The sequence below is a fragment of the Tupaia chinensis genome, unplaced genomic scaffold (assembly GCF_000334495.1).
Source record: "Tupaia chinensis unplaced genomic scaffold, TupChi_1.0 Scaffold000094_1, whole genome shotgun sequence".
In the NCBI taxonomy this organism is placed as follows: Eukaryota; Metazoa; Chordata; class Mammalia; order Scandentia; family Tupaiidae; genus Tupaia; species Tupaia belangeri.
In genome coordinates this window covers 2,561,584-2,589,002 of record NW_006159556.1, presented here as the reverse complement: position 1 = coordinate 2,589,002, position 27,419 = coordinate 2,561,584, and the positions used below count along the sequence as shown (strand labels likewise).

The window sequence follows — 27,419 nt, the reverse complement described above, 5'->3', positions numbered from 1 at the left end:
GTTGTCAATATGTTTTTAACAGGTAACACTGACAATCGGTAAATGAAAATACTGTTTGAGGAAAAACCCTGTGAAAGGTCATATCACTAAACACGCTATTTGGGTGTGTTCAGTAGAGTGTTAGATCCTCATAGACCAACTGTTGTGAGTTTTATACAAGCTATAATCATTAACTAGAATTTGGATCCATGTTACTCTAAGCATGGACTGTCTGTATCAGATTTGCTTTTAGGGAGCTTGTTAACACGTAGATACTCTCTTCCTTGCCTTCTCCAGACTCTGCACTTTAAGTATGAGAAGCACTGACCACTTGCTCAACAGAAATAGTGAACATTAATTTCTTTAACTGGTATTCAAAGCTATTCTTTTACTCATCCACTCATTATCAAATCAGTTTCTAGTCCCTTGGTGCTCTTAAATAGAATGAAATAAAGCTCCCATTCCATGCCAAGGCTCTGCAACCTTCCTGCTTCAGGCAGGATAATAGCCATGCAAATGGCCATAGCCACTTCCAGGGAGCTGCAATTTAAAGAAACAGCTGTTTACAGGGGCAGGAAGGTTCTTTGTATATAATACTAAACTCACAAGGGACTCTTAGTGAAGAGAACTACACAACCCTGGTCCTTGTCTTTAGGAGGTTTATAAATCAAAGGTAGACACATGAAGATTGCAGAAAATCAATCAAACTAAAAACTCTTAAGAGCTAAAGTAGGGAAGCACTGTGGAATAGTGATCTTCCGGGCAGTAAAGCAAAAAAAAACAAAAAAAAAAACAAAAAAAAAAACAAAAAAAAAAACAAAAAAAAAAACAAAAAAAAAAACAAAAAAAAAAACAAAAAAAAAAACAAAAAAAAAAACAAAAAAAAAAACAAAAAAAAAAACAAAAAAAAAAACAAAAAAAAAAACAAAAAAAAAAACAAAAAAAAAAACAAACCATAAATAGTGACTCTGCATTCCAGAATTAAATTCAAATTATTCCTAGATCTATTCCTACTAGGTTCATTAATAAGAATTAATAATGTGAAATAATTTTCAGGAAATAATATTGGCTTTATTTTAGCTTTCCTAAACCTAACTGCCTAAACAATGTTTTAGTAGTATAAAGACCTATTTTCTTAACAGTTGTTATATCATCCAATAGCTATTATAGTATTCAGTAGGAGCCAATATTCTTCTTTATTAATAGAATACAACTTGCTTAAGATCCTTAAGAAATGAAATTATTATAAGAATTTTTTTAAAGTCCCCATCTTTAAAGTTGGAAACCAAATCAAGGCTCCAAAAAGTGTACATTAGTTTTAATCTTTTGCAAGTTCAATGATTTAAGACAGAAAAAATTCAAATTTATTCATAAACTACCTTCTGCTCCCTTGATGTACTAATTTTTGCTAAAGGAACTCTTTGGTCAGTCCATCAAATTCCCATTTCAGAGTACTAGTCAGTACTCTGCAAGAAAATGACAAAACGGGTTTATCTAATAGTAGATAAACCTGCAGGAAACAGTCTGCAAATAAACACTATTTTCTGCCTTATTTTAATTGTTAAGACATGAACATTCAATAAAATATTTATGGCATGGTTTTCAAAAGTGAAATCAGTTTTTGCCTAGGTTTTATTCAACCCATGAAGAAACCATATTTACTAATTTTTTAGAAAATCACTTTAATTAAAAACTCCTCTAGTTTCCTTCAATGAAGCATTACATGGCATCAAATGCTACTGCTGATAAAGCAGTTCAAGTTGAAATATGATAACAAGCTTAGCAAAAGTAATTTTAAAATTAATAACATGTGACCTTGGGCAACTGCGAGACTTTTTCCATACCTCAGTTTTCCTGTTATGAAATTGGGGAGACCAGATGCAGTCATCACAGAGATGACCTTAGCTTTTGCATTCCAAACACAATATCTACTTACTTATTGATTCACTAATTAGAATTCTTTTTAACAAGTGCCATTGTTTAAATGTACCTTTCTCTGCTTTGGAATAACTTCTTTATAGCACTCCACCCTCTCCCTGCAGCCCCCCAAATTACAATCATTAATGAACAAAACCAGAACCTTGTGTTCATTCTTACACAGCAGTTTTTTTTGAAAGTGTCATTTGTATAATCTATCTATCTAGAATTATTCAAGAGTAAATATTATCCTTTGCATGTAGTCCTACTTATTACAATGTACTTATTGATAGAAAATCGCCGCCTAGATCTGGATTCCAGGACAGAATGCTAAGATCCGTGTTAAAAAGGTCTGTAACGCACGAACATCCTTTAACACAGCTTTTGTGGGAATATCACTAAGAAGCTGATTCAGTTTCATCATAAACTTGTTCGATATAACCCTTCATCTCTGTTTTTCTTCAGATTTCAAAGGTATTTTCTTATATTCATTTCACGCAAAGAAGGATATAACCGAATATAGCAATCAAGTGAAGAGAAAAGAAGTTGGACAAAAAACAAATCAGTCAAAGCTGTACAATACTTAAGATTTCGGGGTCTTAGGGTAGAATATCCTGTACAAGGGGTCCTACCCAGATTGAGCATGTTACTTAGAGATGCCAAGCACAGGCAAAGTTACAGGGCTTTACCCTACTCAGAAAACAGAGCAGGGTAAAACAAATCACATAGGAAACGCTACCTTTGCAGAGGCATGATTTCACAAGCCATTCTTGCACGTAAATTTGCAAGGCGATCTCACAACTGTCTCTTCCACGTCGCCCACACCCTGAACGTCTTCTTACAGTGGCCAGGCGGGGCGTGAGCCTCCTCAAGGTTGCAGGCAGAGGGGACTTGCCCTGCAGTCTGCCACCGGACTGCAGCGCTCGGCCACCTCCAAACTTCAGGCAGTGCACTATTATCGCCTGCCTCTTTACATGTACACCGCAGTCCACTTTGACCTTTTGTTCCAGGGAGGCAGCTGAACCAACTGGCCAATCAGAGGAGCAGCTGTTGCATTGCTAGAGGCGCTGCTGCTGCTGCTGCTCCTCCTCCTCCTCCTCCTTCCCTCCTCCTCATCCTCCTCCTCTCCTCTCAACTGCTCTTCTTCCTGCTCCAGCTCCTGCTCCTCAGTGGGCTTGCCTAGCTCTGGTAACTTGAAACTTTCCTCTAAGCCTGTCCACAGACAAGCTTGTCAGTCCATGCAAAGCAACCAATAACTGCAGCAAGAGCAATGAGCCTTGGACTTCTCAGTGTTGCTGAGCCTGTCAGCAGGGAAATCCATTTGTCAATGAAAGACATTGCCTCTGAAACCAAGGGATTCTGTGGCAGAAGGCAAGAGCTATGCTGGGACTTCTCTCTTACAGAAAAAAAAAAAAAAAAAAAAAGCAGTTATAAAATCTAGCATTTTGGCAATGGGGAATCTGAAATTAGACCAGATTTATGTGGCCCTACCCACATTTAGTGCCTGCTGATGTTTGTTTACACTGCAGTGGTTACTAGACACTGGTGACATTACCCAAGGCACGTCCTCGCTCCCGCTTCTGGGGAGGAGACATGCTCTAAGACAATGCCCAAAGTCTTAAGGGATCAAAGACTCCACTCACGTGTGCAAGTTATTTCAACTTACTGTTTCTGCATTTTATTCTTATAAAACCACATGTGTTTATTTACAGTTTCGCTCCAAGAACACCAACAGCATTTGGGGGGAATAAAGGATTGTTTTTTATTAAGTTTTTTTTATAGGGAACACAAAATCAACATTTCCCTGTTAATTATTACCTTCCCTTTATCATAGTGTCCTCATATGAAATACTGGGGTATTACTCTTAGGAAACTAATTCCTAACCCATGGATTTCAAAGGCATTGTCTTATATTAACAGAAACTTGCTACATTGCAAGAACCACCACAGAAATACACTTACAGATGATTTCTTCACATCATCAGAGTTGTAAAGAGTTATTATAATTTAGCCCAGACTGTCACTGCTAGTAGAAGAAAGGAAAAAAAAAGCCAGAGTCCATAATATTCAGAAAGAAGGGGAGCTCATAGGTCCCAAAAGATATTCTTCTTCTCTGTGGTTTTCTCCAGATTTTTTGTAGAGCACTCTTAATTCTGAATTTAGAACACAAACTCTTATTTTTAAAATGTCTACTTTCCTTTGCTAATAGATTATCCCTAATCTAAAATACTTGGGATCATAAGTATTTTTTTCAGACTTTGATTGGGGGGGTATTTGCATATATATAATAAGATATCTTAGGGATGGGCCTAAATCTAAACACAAATGTCATTTATATTTCCTATAGATCTTATGCTTATAACCTGTGGTAATTTTATACCCTATTTTTGCACTGGAGCATTTTGGTTGCAACTTGTCACAAGGGCAGGTATAGAATTTTCCACATGTAGTGCTCAAACATTTGGATTTTGGAATATCTTGAATTTTGAATTTTTGGACTATGGACACTCAATCTGTACCTACTAATAAAAAAAGATTCGTTGTATGACTAAATCATCTGTTAGGTTTAAGAAAATATAGTGGTTTGAGTCCTGGACCTGGCAGCTTAAACTCATGCCAAGTGTGTGTGCACGTGCCCAAAATCCTGAGCGGAGAATGGAGGAGAAAGGGTTGTGGGCTGGCCACCCCCACTTCTGGGATTTCTAACTTTCTGTCTCTCTGACAAGTGCATGTGCCCTATAACAAAAATCTTTAGAAAATATATTACTCATCCTGACATTATGCTCAAACATTATGATAGACTATCAATAAGCAAAATCAACTTTTTATAAACACAAAAAGTGTTTCTAAGTAAGTGTACTACCTGGCCAGCAGGTAGTATGGTGGTTAAGGCATTGGATCTAACATGGCCAACCACACAGGTTTAAGGCCCAGACCCAACAGCTTGAAAAACACGCCAGCATGTGTGTGTTTGCCCATCCCTATAGGAAAATGGAAGAGAAGGGACTGCTGTATGATCATTCCCCATGGAGCTGCTTTCTCTCTCTCTTTCCCTCTCTCGCTCTCTCTCTGTCTCTCTCCGGTGAGTGCATATGCCCTTCAGCAAAATTTTGAAAAGAAAAAAAACTAAACAAACATGGCAGGCAATGATTTAAATCCACAACTTATTTAAATAAAAGATGTCAACCTATTTTTCTTTTTTTGCTCTATATCTGTATATTCTGATTTGATTAGCCAGTAACAGTAACTAATGTTTATTTGGATATTTTATTTTTAAAAATGACTTTAATTCTTGCTCGACAATTTAAATGACTGAGATAGAGAATAATGACTATACATCACAGCATCTATTCTACTGATGACTCAACTTGGTACTAGAAAATGATGTAATTTGTTCAGATTCACATGGGAGGTTAGCAGCAGAACAGAAACCGACTCAGGACTCCTCTGGCCTGCTCCAGAACTTCTTGCTACACTTCACAGTGCTGACTATATGCTACACGAGTTTGAAAACTCAAGAGACATATCTGAATAAGATTTAAATGACAAATCATATTTGGCCATTTCTGAATTTTGTGAACATATTAATACTAGCTGACAAAAACGGACTGGAAAGTTCAACAATATGGAGGCGGCTGGATCCCACACTCAAATCAACTTTGTGGTTTGAGTCCCAGACCCCAGCGCTTGAAAATCACTCTGGGTGCGTGTGCATGTGTGCCCAAAATCCTGAAAGGAGAATGAAGGAGAAGGGATTGCCTGTGGCCATCCCCACAGAGGGTGAATTCTCTCTCTCTCTCTCTCTCTCTCCAGTGAGGGCTCATGCTTCATAGAAAACAACAAAAGAAAAAAGAAAAAAAATCAATAATACAAGAGCCAGCATCCCAAAACTGTGTTAAATACAATTAACATATTAATTAAATTAATATGTTTAAAGCATGTTAAATTGAGCTATACTTTACATTCAATAGACACATACAGTTCTAGATACATTGTCTTCCTCTCAGCACTCCTCTACTATGTCACATTACATGGTGAGAACATCGGTGGTTGCCTTCCAAAAATCCACTAACACTGTAACTCAGTAATTACAGGCCTTTTCAAACCCTATTACTTATTGATGCTAATTTCTTGTTTCATTTGGGTCTGGTCTATGTTCTGGGCATTACCTGATGATTATTTACAAATCTGTACCTGGGTTGCAGCCCCTTCTCTCTCTCTCCCATCCACCAGAGTCCTTGGTCACTTAAATACCTTCATTATTTCTATTTCTAACACTGTCTTGTCAGTTCTTCAAAGCAGGCAGTGGGGTGCCACCCCATGACCTCTGCCAGTCGTAACTTCAGCACCAATACTCCAATAACTCCGACTGCACAGCCTAACCTGCACCCAAACCAGCTGGCCTGCAGGGTCAGGCAGTCACATTCCTGGCTCTCCACAGCATTTACCTGTTTCTAACATGGGTTCGCCAGCATCCTCCTTCACTGCTTTGCCCTTCATAAACCCTGCTAGCCGGGTGTCTGCTGCAGGCTGCTAAACACTGCAAGAGGAAGTCTCAGAGCCCTGGCAACTGGCTGTACTGAAGATCGCACTATTCAGCCTCAGCCTGAACCACAATACCGGGTGATGGCCTTTTCACTCTCACCAGTGTTCACCGCATTCCCACAGCAACCGTCTGGGCGCCACAAACCCGAGCCCCTCTCAGTCACTAGTGACTTCACCTCCTAGTTGATGAGGAAGTCAAGATCACCAAGCATGAGCTTTGGCCTTCTCTGCTCCACTCACTGCCCCAGCCCACCTCATGCCTTTGGACTTCCTCCCAGCCTCAGGAGAAGAGTTCTCGCTCTGAAGGCTCCGGCCTCCTCTCTGTGTATTGGGTTGCAGCTTTTTCTCCTCCAGCTGGAAGAAGCCAGATTATATCTTAAATCGGTGCCCTGCTCCTTGCTTCTTTTCCCTTCTGATAGGCGCCTGAGTGAGTTTTCCTTGGCACACCAGCCTCTGGGGCTGCAGTGCTGCACCCCCTGCTTCCCCGACAGCGGCTCCCACATCCGCCTCTGCTGCTTCTACTTCCTCATCAATCACAGCCTCTTTCATCTCAGGCAGGCTTGGGACTGACCACTGTTCTGAAACTGCCTGTGCGTCCAGCAATGCTTTTTGGGCCTCTACACTGAAATGGGGCTTTTTCTTCGGTCTCTCCTACTCTTCACTTTTCTGAAACACTCACTTTCAGTTTTTTGAAAGTCTTTGGTTCTCAGTGAGCTTTCCAAGGAATTTGCCAAACCTCCCGGATGACCACTCTCCTTTTACTTCACCGTCTTTTCTCCCCTTTCTCCCCTGCCTCTGAGCCAACAGCATTCCATACAGACATTCAATGACCTGGGCTCTGGAATATGCCTTGGAGGTCTGGATCCTGACTCTACCACTTGGGCAGGTTGTTTAAAAGCATTGAGGCTGCACTGTGGAATAAATGAGATCATGCATATAAAATGCATAGCATAGTGCCCCACAAAGAATAAGTGCTCAATAATTAGTAGTACGATTATCATCCCAATCAACACATTCAAGACCTCATTATTTGATCTCCAAATTTCTCCTCCCTCGGCTCTCGTAAATGATGTTATTATTCTCTTTCTGAATCGCTTACACCATGTGTATCTCTAGTCTTCCCTGTCGTCTCCTTAACCAGATTCGTTGACTGCTCTGTCATCTCTCTTCATTCAGTCCGTCTAGGTAATCAGTACTATTATGAATACACTAACCTATCAAATGCTCCTTCTGCCTCCATCCATCCTGTCTCCAATGTATACATTTAGCTTTATAAATTCCTGTAAATGCTGTCCCAGGTTATGTGTGCTGGCTGGAGAGAGAGAGCAAGTGAGCCCTGGGAACTGGCTGTACTGAAGATCACACTATTCAGCCTCAGCCTGAACCACAGTACCGGCCTTTTCACTCTCACCGGTGTTCACTGCATTCCCACAGCAAACGTCTCGGCGCCTCAAACCCGAGCCCCTCTGGGGGATGCTCACACTGCAATTCCTTCTCCTCCATTTTTCCTTCCTTTTGGAATTTTTTGGGCATGCACGCACATGCACCTGGCATGTTTCTCAAGCTGTTGGATCTGGGACTCAAACTTGTGCAGCGTGCCATGTAGGATCCAGCTACCTTAACTACTGGCCATGGGCTAGCCCACATTTCACTATTAGAGTGACTTCACTACTGTGTTTGTGATCTGGTCACTCAGTTCTCTGCTCAAAAGTACAATAGCTCCCAACTACCCCTGAAATGAACCTCAATTCTTCTATAATAGTATGATGATTGGGGCTCACACCAATTAAACCCAGTTTACCTGTCCAGGTCAGCTGCTTGTCACTCCTAAAGAAATAGGCTGCCTGCGTTGTTCTTGAAATCTGCTCTGAACTTTTCTACCCAAAACATTTGCTTCTGTTTGTTCCCTGTATTTGAAATATTCTCCCATTCCACTCCCTCTTGGCAAAATTCTGCCTAAACTTCAGACCTAGGTGGTTGGAAGAAAACTCTTGCTCCTTGTAACTCATGGTATTGCCCTTGGCATCCATTAGGATATATCTTTTCCTCATATGAGTTTATTATTTTAATCTATATTTTATCTTCCTTTTGGAATGTAAATTCTCTAGGACAAGAATTCTAGTTTTCCTCTAGCTCTTACACAGAACCAATACTCAGTAAGTATTGAATAGATTAATTTACAAAACAGTTACTACTGTATGAGAAATTCTGAAGTGTAGCTCCTTTGATTAGACTTGAATCTATCAAGCATCATTTCTACCTACTTAAAAAAATTTAAAACTTAATTTCATTTATTATTGTTATTTTAAATTTTGCTATAGGGCATGTGCACCCATCAGAAAGACAGAGAGAGAGAGAGAAAGTGAAAGTAACTCACCAGGTCTGGGACTCAAACCAGAGTTGGTCATGTGGGAATCCAATGCCCTAACCATCACACCACCTGCTGGCTTCTCTACCCATTTTTTTTTTTAACATTTTCTATTATAGACCTACATGGAAGATAATCTAGATGCCTCTTATAGGTTCAAATGAAAAATAATGCTAAACATTTACTGGCTTAAAAAACATGCTGTGTGGGTTACCCATTCATATGCAATCAAGGAAATTTAAAAAGTAAGATTCTACTCAAAACTTCTGAAATCTTTTAAGAATTCAACATTACCCGATTTTCCCTAGGTTGTCTATTTCCTCTTCCACACTTGACATGGCTTGCAGATTGCTAATGTTCTTTAACAACTTCTTCAGCAGAACTCAAGTGTTGGGTAATCTCTGTGTTTGCCCTTGTGCTATCAAGAGTGACAAAAGCTCCAAAACTGATGTGGCTGCATTTGTTTTCATTTCGACATCATTTGAAAACAACCAGAGAACCAAGCACAGTTCTTGGCCATATTAATATGTTTTCAAATCAGATGGGTTGCTTCCTAAGACATAATGATATTTAAAATAATTTCTTTCTTACAAGTGTGATATAAAGTGCTTCCCAGGCAAGAATTCTTGCTTACATTTTTATCGATCTTAGTGAATGCACCAATGAGCAGTGCCCTCTGCAAGATGCTCTGTAGTATTTACAAATGATGATGATTAAATCAGATGTGAGGTTTTTATTTATTTATTTATTTTTATAATCACAAAGTCAAGATGTTTGGGAGCACATGCAATTTTTTTATTTTTGTTTTTGAGAGATTTTTGCTATAGGGCACGTACCTTGCTGGAGAGACAACAGAGAGAGATATGACAGAGAGAAAGAGAAAGAAAGAGACAGAAAGTAAGAAATCATCCCCTCCACGGGGGATGGCTATGACTCCATCCCTTCCCTTCCATTTTCCTCTTGTGATTTTGGGCACACATACACATGTGCTGGTGTGAGTTTCAAGTCGCTGAGTCCAGGACTCTATTGTGGTCAACCATGTGGGAGTTTAGTACCTTAACTATTATGCCACCTGCTGGCCCCCACATGTACTTTAAATATTTTGGTGGTACTCTACAGGATCCTAACCAAACTAGCTCTCCAGCAATTTGTGTTAAAGTCCTAGTGAGTTTCTGTGGTAAACAGGACAATATCAACATCATTATCAGCAAGAAAATGTCAAAATATAAAGGAAGAAGGAACTAGAGGCTGGCACAAGTAAGGCAACTAGCATTTGTTGAAAATTTATCGTGTGCTCATTTTTACACGTGTGGAAATGGAGAAGTTAATGTGAGTGTCAGCTAGTAAGTGGCTGCTGGGAAGCCAGTTTCTGAATGCAACGTCCAGAGCTTTTCTGCCGTCCAACAGCCCTTCCAGATAGTAAAGTGTTACACTTTCCCACTGATACACACGTTATCAACTAGCTGCAGGAAGGAAGGAATCCTTTTTTCTCATCTGGGGTTTATATTTAGATGAGTGTATGTGTGTGTTTACATATATATTAAATAAAGTGTTATAATGGCTGAAGACATACACCAGACCCTAACAAAACCCTGTCTGCTACTCTGTGTCAACACTGTGTGTGTGTGTGTGTGTGAGAGAGAGAGAGAGAGAGAGAGTGTGTATGTGTGTGAGTTCAGTGAGAGAAGCTGGTTGTAGTGGGGAAAGGAAGGGGGTAGAGTGGGGTGTTGAGGAAAAAAGGAGGCAGAAAGAAAAAAATTTGAAAAATCGAGTTTTAAATTGCGTTCTTTTTTTTTTTAAAAAAAGAATTATTCCATTAAACTCCATCCATTTTAATTTGCCCAGAGAGGAACAGTGAGAGAGAGAGAGAGTGAGTGAGAGAGAGAGAAAGTGAGAAAGCTAGCTGCCAGATCCAGGACTCCAACCGTGGTTGGCCATGCCAACTGCCAGCCCCAGTGGCATTCTTAATTGTATACCTTTTACTAGAAATTAACGTATAAAAATTACAGGTAGTCTGTGAGTTGTTTTATGCAAAGAAACTAAAGTATTTCTTAAAGAATAATTATAAAACCTTATAAATGATTTAAGAAAGCAAAACAGTGATGCTCTAAACAGGTTCACACTGTTTTACAGAATAACACATTTGTACTTAGGTAAAACTATTTTCTTCAGTACCAGTGAAATAAATATGTTTATTTTAATCAAGGCCAAAATAAAATCAACACAATTCTAATGTGTTTCTTTATGACATTTATCTAGTCTATTTTAGAAGATAGCTGAAAACAACCCCATAGGGATTATTTAGACACACCTCTCTAATTTTAATGATGTATCTTGCATTTAAAACTGTATATGAGGGTGCCAGCAGGTGGCATGGTGGTGAAGACGCTGGACTCCCACAGGCCGACCATGGTTTGAGTTCCAGACCTGGAGGTCTTGCTTTCTCTCTTTCCCTCTATCTGTCTCTCCCCATCTAGCACACATGCCATATAGTAAAATTAAAAATAATAAATAAAATTAAATACGTAATTTTTAAAAAGCTGAATATAGGCTCATCTCCTTAAAACGTACCTGACTAGGCTTGCTGGACTCTCAAATGGCCTAGGGTTCATTTACGTAGATTCTAAGTCCTGTAGAGTTGCCAGTGAAGGGCCGAGGAGAAGACTGCTGACAGAGTGAGGATTACAGGCCTCCACAGCTGAAGGTAACCACTTCAGGGCTCCCTTCTTCACCAGACTAGATAGTCCCAGCATTTTCAGTGCAAAAAGTAAGATTCAAAACGGTCATCAGAAAGACTGAGTACCGATTTTAAATCCAAAGACAAGTATTTCTAATTCATGGTTTGTGAAGTAGCATTGTCATATAGAAATTCAGACAAAAGCTCTTTCTATAATTAAAAAAGTCAGATTCTTGTAAGAATGAACAGACTACAGTTTCTCCAATAAGAAGTGGTTAAAGGGCTAGCAGGCAGTGTGGAGGTTAAGGCTCTGGTTCCTCCATGGCCCAAAGTCCCAGACCCAGTGGCTTGAAAATCACACCAGGCACATATGTGTGCATGCCCAAAGTCCTGAGAGGACCCTGGAGGAGAAGGGAATGGGGACTGGGCACTGCCCATGAAAGGTGATTTCTTACTTTCTCTCTCTCTCTCTCTCTCTGTGTCTTTCTCTGGTCAGTACATACACCCTACAGTGAAACTTAAAAAAAAAGGTGGTAGTTAAAAATAAATTATTTCAGATGACTTACATAATTGTTCTCCAACTTTCTGGGACAGGGAAATATCCCTAGTTTTGCCAGATGGAATCTCAGTTAGTGATCATTGCCAATAAATAAGTGTTGCGAGCACATTTTCCTGGAACGGGATTCCCTGGGCATGACTTTCTCCAAATCTCTCTTGGGAGTCCAGATAATAGTGTTTCTGTTCTCATAAAATAGGTCCTCCCCACACAACAGCTGCTACCACACCTGAGATCAGCTGCCTTAAATTGTCTAATGACCTTTCACCCTGTTAAATATTTCCTGACAGAGAAGTAGGCTTTCTTAGAGAAATGTCAAAAATGTTTAGTGTGATATGGTAATGAACTGGCTGATTCTGTGTCCACAAAACATAAAATAAACTCTTTATATTTCTAGGACATGAACTAATAGCACAAGCATAAGCTCTCAATGTCAACACATTGGCTGGTAAAATTAATTTACTTTAACACAAAGCAGAATGCTTTGCCCTGAACCAACCAAACAAATGAATAAACGAACGTATATTCAAGAGGAAAATAAAGGGAAGTAGCAATTATTTGTGTTACCAAGAATAGGTCACATTTAAACAATCTTTTAATTCAACTTTTCAGAAAATTAAGCTCAGTGCATTAAGTAGTTGTGTATATGTCTGTATTCCCCTTCTTAGTGAAATTCAGGTATGGAACATTACTAGAATTCATAATGAAACTAGTAAACTTTTTTCATTGCATTGTAGTGAGACATATTTAAGCTGGAAATAAGAATTTCAAATAAATCTGGAAATAGACTGGACTTACAAATAAATAAATAAATACATAAATAATAAATAAATAAAGTCAATGAAACTAACAGCTCTCCAAAGAGACATTGAAATGAATTCATTCCTTACATAAAGAAAATGTACTACAGTATACCTTTAACTATGTGTGTGTGTGTGTGTGTGTATATATATATATATAAAATATAAGTCCATGTTTTATACCTTAAGTATAGAATAAAACAATGTTCAATAGAAGAAAATGCATTAAAATAAATTCTAATTCCATAATAATGCTTCAAAATACTACTTTAAGAAGACAACATTAAAAAATAGGTCAATCCAGGACCAGCAGTTAGCATAATGGCTATGTTGCTGGACTCCCACGTAGTTGACCACGGTTCGAGTCCCGGACCCGGTGGCTTAAAACTCCTGCCGGACACGTGTGCATGCGTGCATGCCCAAGATCCTGAGAGGAGAATGGAGGAGAAGGGATTGCGGTGTGGCCATCCCCCCTATGGGGTGATTTCTTGCTTTCTGTCTCTCTGTTTCTCTCTGTCTGTTTGGCGAGCGCACGCGCCCTATGGTAAAAACCTCTCCAAAAAAAAAAAAAAGGTTGATCCGACTTTAAAAGTTTAGAAAGAGCCTAGTGAAATTTTTTTTTTTTAACAGCTACACATACCTTTGGAAATATGGAATATTTCCAGTCATCTTAGACCCAAAAGTACACAATATAAAGCAAATACATAAACAGTACAGAATAAGATCAAACCAAGTGATAATTGAATCCATACTTTAATAAGCAAAGCTTAGATGCAATAATTCTCTCTCTCTTCCTTCCCTGTCCATTAGTATGTTACCACCACTTGTTCTCTTTCATTCCCCTTCACCATCCAGTCAAACCATTAATGTTTATTACTTAACCTTTGCATGACGGCTTTTTATTCTAATAGGTTTTACTGGTTTGGGTCTTTCTTCACCTAAATCCAGATTGTACAGAATGGATCTTTCCAAATTCCCTTTTAATTATGTCAAAAAAGTTTTGATTGTTGGTCACAGCCTACACAGTAGGAATTTTATGCTAATGACACACTCAGCAGGACCCTCTTCCTCCTCAGCTTTCTATCCACTCACATCACCTTCTCCTTCATAGAAACAGGGGCTTGGTCAGGCTACACCATTCTGCCCCCTCTGGTGCTTTGCTTTCTTACCCTTGTTTAGTTCAGGCATTTCTCTCAGCCCAGAATACCCTCTTTAACCCACAGCACTCAGCCAAATAAAGCTCAGCCTTCCTCAGCCTCTCACATGCTGTCCCTTCTGTTTCTGCCACCCAGGGATTTTATGAGTCAAGTCATAACTGTAAGTCCAAAAGCAGTTCAGTTGTGCGCAGGCCCTGTAGCCTGGTGGTTAAAAGAGCCTGACTCCACATGGTTGACCTTGCAGTTGAAAGCTCAGGTCTGATGACTTGAAAAACATGTTGGGCATGTGTGCATGCATGCCTCAAGTCCTGATAGAATGGAGAAATAAAGGAGAAGGGGTTGCAGCATGCCCATGCCCTATTAGGGGAGGCGTTCTCCCTCTCTGGTTCTCTCTGGTGAGTGTCTTTCTTCCTGGAAATTAACAACCCATTTACTCATTTGATAGCCACCACGAACCAGGGGGATAGAGAAGAAAACAAAATTAAAGCTCCTGTGCTTATGGAGCTTACAATCTTGGGAAGAAAGACTCAATAAAAATATGCAAATTGGGAATTCTGTTTTACATAGATTGAGTGTGAGTTGCTCATTAAATATACAAATGGGCTTCTCATGTAGCTAATGCAGGGATGGCTTCATGGACACAAAATCTGCACTCTCACAGGGTCCTTGCTCAGAAGGGCCCCATATCTGATTTAATGCTTGGCTGTTACTATCTTGAAATTCTTAATAATTGTTGAATAAGAGGGTCCACATTTTCACTTTCCCTGGTTTGGCCAGTGGGGGTGGGAAAGAGGGCAGTGGGGTAGAATTAAGTAGTTGGCCCTGCCAAATGAATAAAGCAATTTGGAGTATAATGGAGAGGCTGGAATCATGGAACTGGATAAAAGCACACAGAAATAAGTATAGGTTGAGAAGTATACAGAAGACTGACCTGGGGGTGTTCCAAATCTGAGAGGCCTGGAAAACAAGAAGCATCTGAAAAGAAGACTAAGAAAGGGTGTCCAGTAAGACTAGAGGGAAACAAGACAGTGAGATGTTGTAAAAGCAGAGTGAAGAAGTATTTCAAAAAGGAGAGATCAGTTGGGTCAAATGGTGCAGAGCAACAGGATGACTGGAGAACAGTAGGCTGACCTTTGGATTTGGCAAGATCAGAGGTTGTTGCTCTTAACAAGAACAAACGTGGTGGTATGTGTGTTGAGACAGAATGGGAGGAGAGGATATGGAGATACAAGATCCTCTCATGGAGATTTGCTCTAAAGAAGAGGGATATGGTTTTCAGGGAGGGACTAAAAAAAACATTGAGAGCTGTTATGGCATGTTTCTCTGCTAATGAGAACAGTCTAGAAAAAAGGAGAAACTGATGTCATAGTAGAGGGAGGTGATTTTTGGAACATAGTCCTTGAGCGAATGAGTGGGAATAGGACCCAGAACACAAGCACAAGGGTTGACCTCAGAGATCCAAGGTCAGTTCATTATTATAATAGGAGAGAAGGCAGAGTGTAGGGGTACAGATGAGAATATAGTGGTAGATTTGGGAGGGAAGAGGCCATAAGCAGTCTTTTCTGATTACCACTGTGAGATAAGATAAAAATCTTTGGATTGTGCTAAGATATCCAATTGATTTAAGTCATGCTCATCTCTCTACTCAGTTGAAGTTTATGTTCCCAAAAAACAAACATGGCAGAAGAAAAGAAGAGTTAGGACCCTAAAAAAACAAATATCAGGTTCAGATTTTGACAAGGAAACCAAAAAGACTATTCAATAAGAAAAGAATAATCTTTTCAGCAAGTCGTGCTATTAACGACTGCATAGCCACACGCAAAAGAATGAAAATAGACTCATACCTTACACCATACATAAAAATTAATTCAAAGTGGATCAAAGATGTAAACCTAAGAACTAAAGCTATAAAATTCCTAGAAGAAAACATAGATGTAAACATTTATTATCTTGGATTAGGCAATGGTTTCTTAGATATGACATCAAAATCATAAACAACAAAATAAAACAATAGATTAATTGGACTTCATCAGAATTGAAAACTTCGGTGCTTCAAAGAACACTAATAAAACCTGAAAAGACAACTCCTAGAATATGAGAAAATATTTGCAAATAATGTATCTGACAAAGATCTTTCAACTAGAATAGAGACTGAGCAAAGAATTTGAAAAGACTTTTCCCCAAAGAAGACACACAAATAATCATTAAACACATAAAAAGATGCTAAACGTTAGTCATTAGGGCAACGCAAATCATAACAACAATGAGATATTATTCCGCTTTACACCCAGTAGATGTAAATGACAAGTATTGGTGAGAATGTGGAGAAACTGGAACCACTGCACATTGTTGGTAGAAATGTAAGATGAAGCAGTTGGTTTCTCATTCTCCAAAAAATTATTTAGAGATACTGTATGATGCAACAATTCTTAGGCATATACCCATGAGAACTGAAAGCTATGAATGCACAAATACTTGTAGAGAAATATTCATACTGGCATCATTCATAATGGCCAAAATGTGGAAACAACCCAAAAGTCTACCAACTAATGAATGGATAAACAAAACATGGCATATCCATACAGTAGAATGCTGTTTGGGTATACAAAGTAATGAAGTACTGATAGATGCTACAACATGGATGAACTTTCAAAACCTACTAAATTAAAGAAGAAGGAAGATGAAAGAATACATATAGTATGATTCTCTTAATATAAAATGGCAAAAATTAGATGGAACTTCAAGGAGATGATGAAATTTAAATTGACCATTGACAAAGTAGGAGAAGGGTACCCCAGACAAAGGGAGCAATGTTAGCACCCACACAGAGACCTCTGGGATACACCCAAAATACTGTGATTGCAATGTATACAGCTTGGATAAAGAACAGAATATTGCCAATCAGTAAGTCAGGAAGGTAGGCTGAGCAGGATTTTTAAGAGTTGTGAATGCCTTGAACTTTATTCAATGATGAGTTCTCCCCGGTTTTATAGTTCTTCCCCGCTTTTATAGTACTATGCCACTTTAAAATCTTCTACTATATATTATTATTAAGCTTGTCTTACTTGATGGACTGGAAGGTTCCTAAAGACAGAAGCCATGCTGTAGTTCACCCTGGCTCCTGTGGCCCAAGTGTATAATATGCAGTACATAAATTGTGCCTGATAATGTTTTGCTGACTTTGAAACTATGATAAACCCAGCCAAGACCAGAGCAGTCCAGAAATCCTCTGGTGAGCTATATGCCACTAGAAATGATGTGAAGATATGGCAATTAACTTCCTTACCACTACTTACCTACATTTTCATAAATGATTCATACCATAAAAATTTTGGGAAAAATAATTAAGTATACATTAACTTTAAATAATTCATTCATTCATTCATTCATTCATTTGTGCAAGCCAAAGGGCACGTGTCTCACCAGCGAGAAAAAGAACAAGAGAAGGAGGAAGCGCCCTGTAATGGGGTGTGGTCATGCCACAATCCCTTCTCCATTTCTCCATCCTATTGGGATTTGGGGCATACATGTACTTGTGCCCGATATGTTTTCCAGGCTTTTGGGGCCAGAATTCTTACTGTGTGGTCAGCCATGTGGAATCTAGCTGTCTTAACCACCAGGCCACAGGGCCAGTCTAGAAAAAAAAAAAATTAACTGCAGTTTGGATCCCAGCAAAATGTCAGAATTTGAGTGGTCATAGCAATTGTACCAAGGGCAGACTGAGATGAATGGGTAGAGAACTATTTGTTCTTTAATAATCAAAATATTGGGAGAAATATCAGAGACTTTCATTTTCAAAGGAGATAGAACTAAAATATAGGAAAATATTTTAAATAATATTTAACTTCTATGAAATAGTTTGAGACCTTGGGATATTTACCATGGGAGTTAGTGGTGGTCAAGAACAAATTAGAAAACTATCTGCCCAGATACATTAGATATTTTTTTTCTGAGTCAATCTGGGACCTTGGGGCCCTTTTCCAATCTAATTTTCCATAAATCTTTTGCTATGAAAGTCAGGGAGTGGGGACAACTCAGAGAATGGGAGCTCTGTAACAGAACTGTATGGTAAAACTCACCCTTGTGCTTTTGCCAAGGGGGTTTTAAACTCTCCTGTGCTCACATGGGAGCTACCGCAGCAAACCTTGTGCTGTCAGCAGAACCACCATAATATTGGGTCGTTGGAAAAGTCCTGATGCATTTTTGCATTTAAAAAAAAAGTCATGACTTTTCCAATGACCTAATACTTGGTAATTTTTCAAACTGTACAGTACACAACATGGTTATGAATCTTGGAGTTTAGAATCCTGATTTTATTTCAGCATCACTAATCACTAGTTAAACCTCCTGAAACTGAGCTCCAAGGAGCAGACAGTGAAATGCTGTCGGGAACAAACACACATCCAGGAAGTCATTAGTGCACTAGTGCCCTTTATGAAGTGCACACACAGGATGGTTACAGCTGTTTTTTTTTTTTGGCTCACTGGACTTCAGAAATGAAGAGTCACATTTAATAGCAGGTGTTAATAGATGAGAAGGCTTGAAAGGCTATGGGCACAGTTAATGAGGTTGAATACTAATTCATTATTCATATTGCTGTAAGTCTAATTTTTAAGAAATGTACTATTCTAATATGTTACACTAAAACATGGAGAATTCTGGGGCCGGCAGGTGGCGTGGTGGTTAAGGGAGCTGGACTCCCACATGGCCAAGGCAGTTTGAGTCCCAGACCTGGCGGCTTCTTTTCTCACATTCTCTCTCTCTCTCTTCCTCTGTTTCTCTCTGATCAAACTGGACAATAATAATAATAATAATATAGTTAAATAAAAATAATTTAAAACAAAAAACAAGTGTTCTGTTTGGCGAATGTCACACATGCAGAGTTGCAGATATGATGAGCCTTCTGAAACAGTGGGTTCTCCTAGATAAGCAAGCAATACATGACTGATGGCAATGCTATGGGATGACACAGAGGTCATATGGGGACAATTAAGAGGGCGCAGCTCTCCTGACTTCTGTGGTACCCTTAAGGTGCACCATGCCAGGTTCCCTTTGGATAGTACTTTCTGAGGACTACAAGAGAGAAAACTGACACATAAAGTTCTAGACTTTAGCGTTGACTTCCACCTGAGAGGTCTAGTTCAGCTAGATGAAGGGAAGCCAGTGACCTCGTCTGGCAGTGGACTTTAAGGCCAAATTGGGCACCTATGTTAGATAAGCACCACCCAGCACCACCTGAGTTCACACTTACTAAGTTTTGTCAGGGATTGAAAAAAAATGCAAGGTCCAGCCCTGTCCTTTGGGAACTCACACTTGGGGTGAGGAGAAGCGCATAAGCACATGAAGGGTAGAAGACAGGCAGAAAATAACTGTAAGATAATCAGAAGCATCATATTTAATCTTGGCCTGTCAGCATGTGATCTTGATTAATCCACCTAACTCAATAAACATTTGCGAAATGAATAACCTTACTTCAGTCACGCTTCCTTCAACCAAGGTCACTTTTCAGATATGAAATTGTTTTTACTGGGTCTACCTGACATGACTGCGATATAGTCATAAAAAATTACATCTAGGGTTATTGTTATTTCTTCTTCTCAGAGAGGTTTGCTATAGGGCACTTGTGCTTACTGGAGAGACAGAGAGACAGAAAGTGAGAAATCATCCCCCGCCCCAGGGGGATGACCATTCTGTAATCCCTTCTCCTCCATTCTCCTCTTAGAATTTTGGGCACATATGCACATGTGCCCAGCTGCTGGGTCCGGGACTCAAACCATGATCGGCCATGTGGGAGTCCGGCATCTTAACCACCTGCTATCTGCTGGCCTTGAATACTGTGTTTTTAATAAACATTGAAAAGTGACTTACTGTAATTCCCCTCATTTATCTACCAAATTAAGACAATAGCTACAATATACACAAAGATATTTCCTTTAAATCTATTTCTTCTTCATCATCATCTTATTATTTAGAGAGAATTTTGCTATAGGGTACATGCAATTGCCAGAGAGACCGACAGAGACAGAAAGATGGAAAGCAAGAAATCACCTTCCAGGGGAGGTGGCCATGCTACAATCCCTTCTCCTCCATTCTTCTCTCATGATCTTGGGCACACACACACATGTGCCTGGTGTGAGTTTTGTGCTGCTGGGTCCAGGACTCGAATTGAGGTCAACTATGTTGAGAGTCCAGTGACATAATCACTATGCCATCTACTTGTCCCCTTATTATTATTTTTAATAAATAATATTAGAGGGTACATGTGGTCATGGGAATCGGGCAGGGGAGAGAAAGTACCCCCTTCATGGGATGTGGTCATGTCACAATCCCTTTTCCTCCATTTCTTCATCCTGCTGGGATTTGGGGCATGCATGCACATGTACCTGGTTTGTTTCTTATGTCACTAGGGACAAGATTCAAACCCTGGTTGGCCATGTGGAATCCAGCTCCTTTAACTACTGGGTTATTGGGCCAGCCCTTCATTGTATTATTTTAGGTAAATAATGGGCATAGTGGGGCTTTTTTATATTTTCCCATTATAGAAAATGAAAGCATTTTAATCACTTTTCATCAGTAATCTCTCTACATAAGAGCCAAGTACAAAACTTTCATTAGTTGTCAACAGGATTATAGGACTCTCACCTACAACGAAGCCCATGAACGTCTGCTGACATTGAAACCCAGTTGACTCTTCCTAGATCCACAAAGCTTACCTTCATCATAACAGCACACTGGGTAGCTTTTCTGCCCATGAGCCATGGGCTATGATTGTTTTGTGCAATACTCCCAGGGTGTCAGTTTTTTGTTTGTTTGTCTCCATGCCTGCCTGAAATACTGATCACTTTAATAGCTTCTGATTATAGCACAGTAAGGTACACACTGGAGCCCTTCCAGAATGAGCAAACAAAGGGCTTTTTCCCTCTTCTTCTCCCTCCTGATGAATCACCTTTTGGGCGGACCTGACCTTTATTCCTACCATATGCGCTGTTATATTCAAAGAAAAGTATGTAGGAACAAATTCTCCTGAAATGAGGCAAACAGCTCTCTTGGCAGACAGCATTTACTTATGACGACGGCTGTACTTGAGCGATTTTCAATCAAGTGCATTTCTTGTTAAAGCATATCCACGCCTCACCCCAACCTTTCCTTTGTATTTGTACTTTTTCCTAAACAACATTATTGATGTATATTTTAGATATTACAAAATCCACCTACTTCAAGTCTACAGTTGATTGATTTTTCTTCACTTTACCAAGTGGTGTAACTATGGCCACAAGTCAGCCTCAGAACATTGTCATCCTTTGGGCCATTTACCCTCAAGCCTGTCGTCCCCACCTCAGCCCAGGCAATCGCACTTCCTGTCTACTTCCTGTTTCTATAGATTTTTCTTCCCTGAACATCTCATAAATGAAATCAGATAAGACATGTTCTCAGCAGTCTTCACCCTGACCTTATAGGACAAAGCTAAAGACTTTCCTTAGGTCTTCCAGAAAAATCACACGATTAAAAAAATATACATGACCTTTTAAATGCAATATTATAATCAATGTCTACCATCTAAAAGACTAAAAATATTAACCCCATCCTCTATGTTAAAGTTCGAAAGTTTAAAAATATTTACAGCAATATGATACTGTACAGTACTAGAACTGCCAGAAAATGATCATTTATCTTTTTCACTTGTTGAAACAGTAAGATAGGTATCCCTGATGCTTCAAACCCTTTCAACATCACAAGCTTTTACACAAAATACAGAGCTTTTCTTTCAATTTTTTTTTTTTTTTGAGAGGTTTTTGCTGTAGGGCGCATGCGCTCACCAGAAAGACAGAGAGAGAAAGAGAGACAGAAAGTGAGAAATCATTCCCCGGGGGGATGGCCACGCTGCAATCCCTTCTCCTACATTCTCCTCTTGGGATCTTGGGCACGCACGCACATGCACCCAGCGTGAGTTTAAGCCACCGGGTCCAGGACTCAAACCATGGTTGGCTACATGGGAGTACAGTGACATAGCCATTATGTTAACTGCTGGTCCCTCTTCCAATTTTTTGAGGATAGATAATATCATTTTCTCTTCTAGAAAAAAACTTAAATATATGTTTTTTTTCTTAACATACTAGTCAATACTTGTATGTTGTTTTTTTATGGTAATGCTTCCCCCCCTAATATCTTTAAAAGGAGTAAGATAAGAATATCTTGGGTGGAGATAAGGGTTGGAATGTTCAAGTCTTGCTTCAGGGGATGCACCTGCCCAGTGTCAGGTTCGTTTCTGCCAGTGCCTTTTAAATCACCAACTTCTATACTGCAGCAGCTGAGATGAAACATTTGCTGACACTCAAACCTAGTGATACTTTTCCTAGAACCACAAAGTTCACCTTCATCGTAACAGAACATTGGTTAGCTTTGGGCTTAGGAACTTACACTGTAAAGGACAGGAATTCCTTCCATTAAAACAGGTCTATCAGATTAAAATTATGCCTCGTGGACTTTAGGAACATACACACTTCTTAATACAAAACAAGAATCTTTAACAGAATTTTAAGAATTACTGCTAGTGGGTTTAGCTGCTATGTCTAGACTACCTAATGCTTTCATTGAATGAAATGAACACATCACTAAGCACTATTATCTTCGGCTCTGAATTCAGTATGAAATAGATCCTTCCACTGAGCTCTAATATAACCAGGAGATACTTATTCCTTAGTGTTTTTTTTTTTTTTAGGAGAGGTTTTTGTTTTAGGGTACATGTGCTCACCAGAGATACAGAGAAAGAAAGATAGAAAACAAGAAATCAACCCCCCCCCCCCACGGGCAGGACCACCACCCAAACCCCTTTCCTGACCACACCACAATCCTTTCTCCTCTTGGGAATTTGAGCACACATGCACATGCGCCTGATGCGAGTTTCAAGCCACCAGGTCCGGGCCTCAAACTGCAGTTGACTACATGGGAGTCCAGCAATTTAACCACTCCACCATCTACTGATCCCCCTAAGTGCTTCTCTTAAAGTCACTCTAATTGTGGCAGAAAGATTCTATGAAGATTTATAAAATTGTTGTTGCTACATGATTACATCCTCAATGTCAATTTTAAACATATAGAAATACAGAAAAAAATTATTCATCTGAATACTATTCTAGATAGAAATCAGGTGACAAGTAATAAATGATATTCTGCTTCTCTTTGGGCTCTCAAAATGTTACATTTAGAAATGTGGTTAACTCTTTTAAAGTTTTATTTCACTGCCACCTTTGGAAGAGTAGAAAAATAATTAATATTTGCTAATACATCTTATTTCTTCTCAATAAGCAATGGGACTTTGTATAAGAATTGAAACTCAGAAAACAAAGATCAAAGTGAGTCAGTCTGGGAACAAATACTACAAAAAGGTCATAGCCTATAAAATTTAAAGTTCAAAAACAGACTGTTAGCCAAAAATTAGTTTTCGAAAGCCCTAGAAATCAACCTTTACCCCATTATTGAAAAATCCTCGGAGACTTCATTATTCAGAAAATATCAACACCTAGGGTTCTTTCTTAGTTTTATGTGTGTTACTAACTGATACGGTAACTCTACTGAAACCAAACGCTTATGTATAAATGTGTTATACTGATTTTAATAACTGCAAACAGAATTATTTTATACTTTCTGTTTATAAAGTATATTAGACTCACTAGATCATAGGGCAAACAAGAATAGATTTTGCTGTTTTTTTTTTTTTCCTTTTTCAAAGAGCAACTAAAATAACTCAATTCTAGGAAAAGTCTAGCTTAAGTACTTCTTGACAATTCTTTGAAAAAAAAAAATTGGTAAGCCAAGGCAAATATTATATCCAAGAACGGAGGTATAACATTCCACTCAGTACACATTGCCAACCTGCTATTAAGACTCATGTGACTAAAAGCTATTCAGGAGAAAGGTGGAGATGGTTTAGAGAAAGTACTCGTATGAGTACATTTTGTATACTCATGGACATATGCAAACACTTCTTAATTTGAAAATTTGAAATATATGAACTAGCCAGTGACAATTTCTGGCAAGTAAGTGCAAATAAAACAGCTTCCTGAGCTCGTTTTTGACCTGAAAATTGGCATAATACTTATTATGCTACTTCCAAGATACATAAAGGATTTAAAATGTTTTAAACTGATCATCATTATTTCCAATTGCCTCTTGATAATTTGTCTTACAATTTACCTCACAAGGCGGTAAATCAAAACTAAAAAACCAAAAACTACTCTGCAGATACAAGAGAGCTATGGAGAGAGAGGAGAGGCTGAATGAGCGTCGGTGTGACTCAGGGTAGCAAGGTTTAAGGTAGACAACGCCTCTCCACCTAGGCCTACGAGGTTGTCAAACTGTACTTGGAAAACTGAAAAGTATATACATATACACAATTCATAAATACAAATATGCATTTGCCTTCAGTGGGTAATGGCAAGCTGACCAGAAGGAGCAAACCATAGCGAGAGCAATGGTTAGGGGTGGCTTCCCTCCCTCCATAACACACGTCTAGGTTTTCCTCTCAGAAACACAGATTCATTCTCCAGACAGGAAGCTCTTATCTGACTACCTGTACAAGCAGGAAACTTTATCTTTTTTCCAGTTTCTGACTGGATGGATAAACATGATAAAGACAACAAACAGTTGAATTTTTCTTTTAATTATGTCACTTAAGGCATTCTTGACATAACTGTTTACAAAGCAATGTGGTGAAGATAACACCTGCACTATTACACTCAGCCACTTAACCCTGGTTTTTATTATTTACTTATTTAAACCCAGAGGGTACATGCACTCACCAGAGACACAGAGAGACAAAAGAGACAGGGAGAGGGAAGAAGCGTTCTCCCTCTCCCCCAGTGGGGTATAGTCATGCCATAATCCCTTCTTCCATTTTCCTGTCCTAGACCATGAGGCTGGCCTGACCCTGGTGTTTAACTTAGAGAAGACAACTTTAAAAAGGTCTCATGTTGGTGCCAGTAAGTGGTGTGGTGGTGGAGGCGCTGGACTCCCACGTGGCTGACTGTAGTTTGAGTACCGGCCTGGCAGCTTGCTTTCTCACTTTCCTTGTCTCTCTGTCTAGTGAATTAAGTAATAATAATAAATAAAATGAAATAAATAATTTTTTTGAAATGTTCTGCATCTGTGCCCTAAATTCTCTGAACTTGCCCCCACTGACCACAGTTGATTCCTCTACAGACTGAGGCCACTAACCCCTCTGCACGGAGCGTGCTACGTGGCACCAGGGCACCTGGCTTGTAGCACTTTTTTTTCCTTTCCACTGGCTCTGTCCACGAATACAAACTACCCAAGTTCACTCTCTTAAATATCTTAATACCCCAAATGTAATAAAACAAGCAGAAGAAAACCCCACCCTTTTCTGGGCTCAGTCCTCCTCTAAGCAATAACCTAGTGTCTCCCTTTCCTTCAAGAGATGGATAGTATCCCTGACTATCCCTGCTTCTCACTCTCAGACCTACAGTGACCGGATGGGGCTCTGATTGGGGCCTGGTTTGTCCCAGAAGCCTCCTTGCAGGTTTCCTAGTCCCTCTCACTGTTCCCTTTCATCTCTTCTGCACTGTTGTCACGGGACATTTTATAAAACCCAAGTCTGTTTATACTACTTTCCTGTTTTTACTTCCTGTATTGCAACCCTTCATTTTCAAGAGAAAATGCAATCTCCTCAAGGCATCCTCATAGCCTAGTGGTTAAGGGAGCCAGACACCACGTGGTCAACCATGATTTGAACGCTGGCTCCTGTGGTTTAAAAATCACTCCAGGTATGTGTCGTGTACCCTAGATCACAACATGGTGGAGAAACAGAGAAGGGAGTGCAACTGACCATCCCATTGGGGGTGCTCTCTTCCTCTCTCTCTCTCTCTCTTCGACCATCCCATTGGGGGTGCTCTCTTCCCCTCTCTTTCTCTCTCTCTCTCTCTGGTAATTCCACGTGACCTCAGGTGATATAAATAAATAAAGAAAAAAAAAAAAGAAAATGCAAACTCATTTATATGGGATACATTTTTCAAGATGTGACGATACTTGGCTTAGTCTCCTAACCCCCGTTGCCCTTCTCCTGTCTCACGTGCCTAAATCGAATACTGCACCAGCAATTCCCCTCCAAGGGGCCTTACTGCCCGGCGTGTCCTTGCACTTACTGCTTTTAATTCCAGAAACACTCTTGTCTCCATTTTCCTGCCCCCAAACCTCTACCTAACCTACAACCTTTGTCCAAAGTCCCTCTCTTTCTGAAACCACTGAACCTCATCTCACAATACAGTTACGCGCCTTTCCTCTGTCCTTGCTTCCCGTTCTGCAAACTGCATTTTAAGCTTCTCCAAGGGAGCTCCTGAGTCTTATTATTTTATCACCAGCCCCTTTCAATGCCTGGTACATCATAATAGACACTTAGAAATTGCATCTTTTTTTTTTTTGCTATAGGGTGCGTGTGCTGGCTAAAGAGACAAACGGAAAGTGAATAATCACCCCTGCCCCCAGGGGGCTGGTCAGGTCTTAATCCCTTCTCCTCCATTACCCCCCTGGGATTTTGGACACAAGCACACGCATCCGCCATGAGTTCAGGCCGCCAGATCTAGGATTCAAACTGCAGTCGACTATGTAGAAGTCCAGCAGGGAAGTTTGCTTTCAGATATACTGTGCACCATCGTGGTTAACAAGCAACATTCAAAATCAGTCTGTGGGAGCGGTTCCAGTGACAACTCTGATCTCCACTTCACACTGCAGATAGTATTTTTCTATTGAGCATCTATAAAGAGGTACCCAAAGAGTAACTTCAGTCTTAACTATGAGCCCCACAGGCTCTGTCTGCTTGAGTAAGTTATTTCAATCCAGGAAACAAAACCACTGGAAATATTATCATAAGAACTTACTAGTCAGTAAATTCTCACAACTTGGAGTGGATTTTCAATTATTGTTACTGGCCTATATAGTGTTGAGGCCAGTAGAAGATACACATAGACATACTTATGTGGGCTACGCGCAGAGGAGACAAGGCGATGTGTATCGGGGAGGTAAAAGAAACACACCCACCTGGATGCGACCTTGGCACCACTGGCATCCTCTGCTGAACTCACATCATCCAAACAGGGTTTCCGACGACTCCGCCGCAGGCTAAGCTGAGGAACACCGTCAGAGAGCTCTGGCTGTGGTATCCTGTGGGTCTGAATAGACCCCTCACTCCTGGACTTGGGGATCTGGAAAATTAAATTAAAGAGAAAAAGAAAAAGAAATATATACGTAAATGTCTTTTAAATTACATTATCAAGGAATTTAGCTTATTCTGATATGTTAATAATCCAATGTATCAATGTATTAATAACAGCCCAGGATAATACCAAGCTAGGCATGGAATTAAATATATATACATATGTATTTTTTATTATATAACCAAGGACACAGG

The 27,419-nt window shown here is 39.6% G+C and overlaps 1 protein-coding gene across 5 annotated transcripts in view; it reads right to left on the bottom strand.

The window, feature by feature from the left end:
- Window positions 1–27,419, bottom strand: part of FAM13A (family with sequence similarity 13 member A) — a 249,625-nt gene that overhangs the window by 102,266 nt on the left and 119,940 nt on the right. For 3 of the 5 annotated variants that reach the window (XM_006143243.3, XM_027769857.1, XM_027769858.1), the window contains one exon: window positions 27,050–27,213. In XM_006143243.3, coding sequence (XP_006143305.1) covers window positions 27,050–27,213 — 164 coding nt within the window. Of the gene's footprint in view, window positions 1–2,635; window positions 2,879–27,049; window positions 27,214–27,419 lie in introns of those variants that run through there. The other 2 variants (XM_006143247.3, XM_006143248.3) reach the window with 1 other exon arrangement.